Consider the following 4,173-nt stretch of genomic DNA (forward strand, 5'->3'; position numbering starts at 1 on the left):
AAAGTTGAAAGTAACAAAATGATGATCATTATTTGAAATAACGTATATGCAATATAATCTCAATAACTAATGTGAGAAACGGATTTCATATCACTGGTTGCTCCATGTAATAGGTAATATAATCTGTAAAATTTTGTATATCTTGTTTTATTGATTATACTATATATACTATTAATATTAAGCAACTAATCCGCAAATATTAATTTTAACTAATTTCGATATACATATATATCAACACATACAATAGTACTTTTTTTTTATATCATAACTATTACGTACTTAAATTATCAAATCTTTGGACTTAATAAGATCATTGCTCGAATAAAAATGCTATATTGCATTAAAAAAAAAAAAGAAAGAGGAAAGAAAACTTAACAACGATCACAACAATAACGAAGTGCACCAACAGCAAATTCTATTTTGTAAAAAAACACTTGGTGATATACCAGTAACTGAAAAGTTTATTATTAAAAAGAAAATTCTAACCTTAATCGCTTAAATTAGTACATAAATGCATCCGACACGCTATTCTTTTCCGTGCAAAATACTCGAATAAAATTTATTTTTTAATAAATAAATATATAAAATATAGAGAGGACTGTGAGAGAACGTAAAATATTGAGAGGAGATGGAGAGAGAGCGGCGGAAACAGAGATTTTCTTGGAGCAATATATTAACATATAATTAATAACGAAGGGTAAATTAGGAAAGTGAAAGCTAACCAAATGCTGAGGTTTTAAATTATGGAAAGCATTGATGCAAGCAAATCCCTTCATACAAAGGTACTCGCCATTGTTTCCGATTCATTACTTTCGATAAGAGTATTTTCCGAGTTAATTAAGTACATCTTATAAAAGCAAGTTCATGTGCTTCCGCCATTGTTTCACGTGGAAAATGCTCATATTCGTACACATGTCTTCATCTTATAAATGGATATTGTTCAGCACGAGAGCGCCATATTACCTGTGGCAGTAATTACCATTTTCCGACCCGAACAACTCGATGTTGAAGTAAGATTAAGGACATTCAACACAACATTAAACAACGTTCTTAACCAAGAGATATTTTTCTTAATAACCAAGATTTTGTAATAATAATATATACAAATTGACAAAAAAAAATTACAAGAAAAGCAGAGAGGGGGAGGGAGGATAGTGATAACCTCACCTGCACCGGACGCAATCACTGCGCAATAAATTCCAAGGCACAGCCGTCTGTTGATGATGATGATGATGATGACGATGACAGCCACGTCATCATTAATACCACCCCATTACTATATTGCCACCTCGCTCCCCCGCAGCCGCCCGCCATCCCCCCAGTCAAACTCCTCGTTGACCGCTCCCCTCCCGAATTCCTCGCCGATCTTTTCACCCCCGCACTACTCTATAAAACCTTGGTCCCCCCCTCTCAGCTCCAACCCACCATTTTTCTCTCCCTCGTGGTTGTTCATTATTATCATCATGGAGACGAAGAATACGGCCGCCAGAGTCGGCGGGGCCACCTCCGCCGCCGCGGCGAAGGACGTGGTGCATTACAGGGGAGTGAGGAAGCGTCCGTGGGGGAGGTACGCCGCGGAGATTCGGGACCCCGGGAAGAAGAGCCGGGTGTGGCTCGGCACCTTCGACACGGCCGAGGAGGCCGCGCGGGCCTATGACGCGGCGGCGAGAGAGTTCCGCGGCCCCAAGGCAAAGACCAATTTCCCCGATATGCCCTCTGACATCCAACAAATCACCAGAACCGCTAACCACCGCCCTAACAAGATCAGCTACAGGAACGATAGGAACCGCACCGATGTCAACAGCCGGAGCGTCAGCCCTAGCCAGAACAGCACCGTCGAGTCCTCCGGCCACGAGCGGGAACTGGTGCCCGATTCCCAGCCGGTCCGGCTGGATCTGATCAACCTCCTCCACCGCGGCGGCGGGTTGCCGTTTCAGCACCAGCAGCTGCCGGCGGCTAGCCACGTCCTGTACCTCGATGCAATGATGAGAGCCGCGGCGGCGAAATGGCACCCCCAGTCCCGTCCCCCGCCGCCGCCTGCGGCCGGGACAGGCAGCGGCGGCGCTCATAGCAGCGACTCTGATGCGTCGACCGTCGTGGATGGGAACGATGGGGACCGGAGCAAAGGGAGAGTGCTGGATCTGGATCTGAACCTTCCGGCAACGGAGTAGACGGATAAATCAAAATTAGTAATTAATCCACTTTTTGTCGATTTAATTTTATGGAAAAATAGACAAAAGGGATTAAAAAGGAAAAGGAAAAAAAAAAGGGAAAATTTTAGTAAAGATGACGGATCGGTGAGATCGCCGGCCGGCGATGTGAATAGTTAGCTCCGATGACGGCCACTGCTTCCCCGTGCGCTTTTTTGCAACAGGAGGAGGAAACTCTGTTTCTCTGTTGTTCATGCAGACTAAGGGAAGAGTTTTTTTTTTTTTTTTATAATTATTTTTCCCCCTCGTATGGAACTTTTTTTTTTTTTGGTTATTATCAATCAATCAATAATAAATCTCGTTATTTATCGTCGAAATTATTCTGTGTTCCTTAGCTTGCGGTCGGTATTGTCGACCGTGAAATATAATGTAGCTGTAGTTGAAAAAGCTGCCTGTTGTGAACTTGCAATGACGAAAGTGTTTTATGCTAATCCTGCAGCTGGTCATTTTAAGATTACTGTACAAAAATCGACAAACCCAATAAATCATCATCATTCATCAATGCAAACTCGGTACGCGGTAGTACCGAGTTTAAATGAGAACTATCCAATCTCTTTAAGAAATTGTCGTCTGTATTGAAATTGTTGTATTCGTTAATTTATTGTAATATGATGAATTGTGCTACAATAAAGAGATTCAATGTCGGGACGGTTCTTAAAGGAAACGAAACGAAGAGGCTGTATGGACTCGTGGATTGGTCCCTGCATAACTAAGCTGAGACTCACCGTTCATGCACCTCATCTGGCTCAAAAAATAATTTGTTGTTTGTCCATAGAATTGCCATTGGACGCCACTTTTGCAATTGAACGTAGAGAGCGACAGGTGGCGCTTTTGAGGTTTTAGAGTGTTGTTGGGTCTGATTGCCCGTGGAGTCCAATTTCTTTTTTTGGCTCGGCTACTCCGAGTCCACAATGCACGCGGGTTGAAGATGGTTGTATGGTATATACAAGTAATTTATTTTCATTTTAAAAAAATTAATTATTTAATTTCAAGTAATTTACTTATTTTTTACATAATTTATTTGAATTATAATAAATTATTTGAAATTCCTGAAATAAATACATTTATGTATCATACGTATATATATTTTTATTTAAAATTTATCTTTTTAATTAAAATGGTGGAGAGTATTAAATCGAGACATAAAATTAGTCATAGAATCCTAAAATTTTTATATATGATGAAATATATATTATTTTTTAAGAATAATAATTTCTATATAGCTAAAATTAAGACTAAGTGCATGTTTTTATTAATATCTAATAAGGGAAAGACCAATGCTTTCTCTCTCTGTTTTTTTTTGGTAACAAGAAGGCCCATAAATACAATATAATGAAATAAAAATCATAATAGTTAATAAATGGTAATTTTTTCTCTTTTTTATTGGTAGATGCAATGTTTTCTTATATCAATGACATCAATTTTGCTTAGTAAAAATAAGGCTTTAATATCTATTGAGGAAAATAGAAGTTCTCTCCTTTTGTTACTCATTTTGCTTAGCAAAAGTAAGGATTAAAAAGAGCTTTAAATTGATTTACATTTTTCTTAACTGGCGGTATATAATTTTGAGTCAATTATGAGATTCAATCAACCACCCTTAAATTAGAATCAGCGGATTGCGAAATGGGAATTCCACTCTTGACAGATGCGAGTTCTATGATTTTTTTTCTCTTTTATCATATATAGATATCCATGATAAGTTGATTCGCAGGAAACCTAAAATTATAGAATAGTAAGATTATAGAGTTAGAATCGAATTTTTGACGTAAATGTCGTAAGTTCTCCCGTAATTAGATTGGGGGTCCCTCTTGATAACTAAATCTTCTCCCATTTTACGGTGTATGGGTCTCGATACCGTACCGGTACCTACACGGATAAGTAGAAGCTCGCACGGAATTGCTTCCTTGCATAAAGAAGAGGAGGATGAACGACGGAATTGGGGATTATCGGATGGATGGATGGA

General features: G+C 38.9%; 1 protein-coding gene across 1 annotated transcript; it reads left to right on the forward strand.

Moving 5' to 3' along the window:
• Positions 1-1,408: 1,408 nt before the first annotated feature.
• Positions 1,409-2,434, forward strand: LOC116206851 (ethylene-responsive transcription factor 4-like). Its single transcript, XM_031539671.1, has one exon. The coding sequence runs from the start codon at positions 1,464-1,466 to the stop codon at positions 2,169-2,171; it is 708 nt and encodes a 235-aa protein (XP_031395531.1). The 5' UTR covers positions 1,409-1,463; the 3' UTR covers positions 2,172-2,434.
• The last annotated feature ends 1,739 nt before the right edge of the window (positions 2,435-4,173 follow it).

The sequence above is a fragment of the Punica granatum genome, chromosome 5 (assembly GCF_007655135.1).
Source record: "Punica granatum isolate Tunisia-2019 chromosome 5, ASM765513v2, whole genome shotgun sequence".
Taxonomy (NCBI): Eukaryota; Viridiplantae; Streptophyta; class Magnoliopsida; order Myrtales; family Lythraceae; genus Punica; species Punica granatum.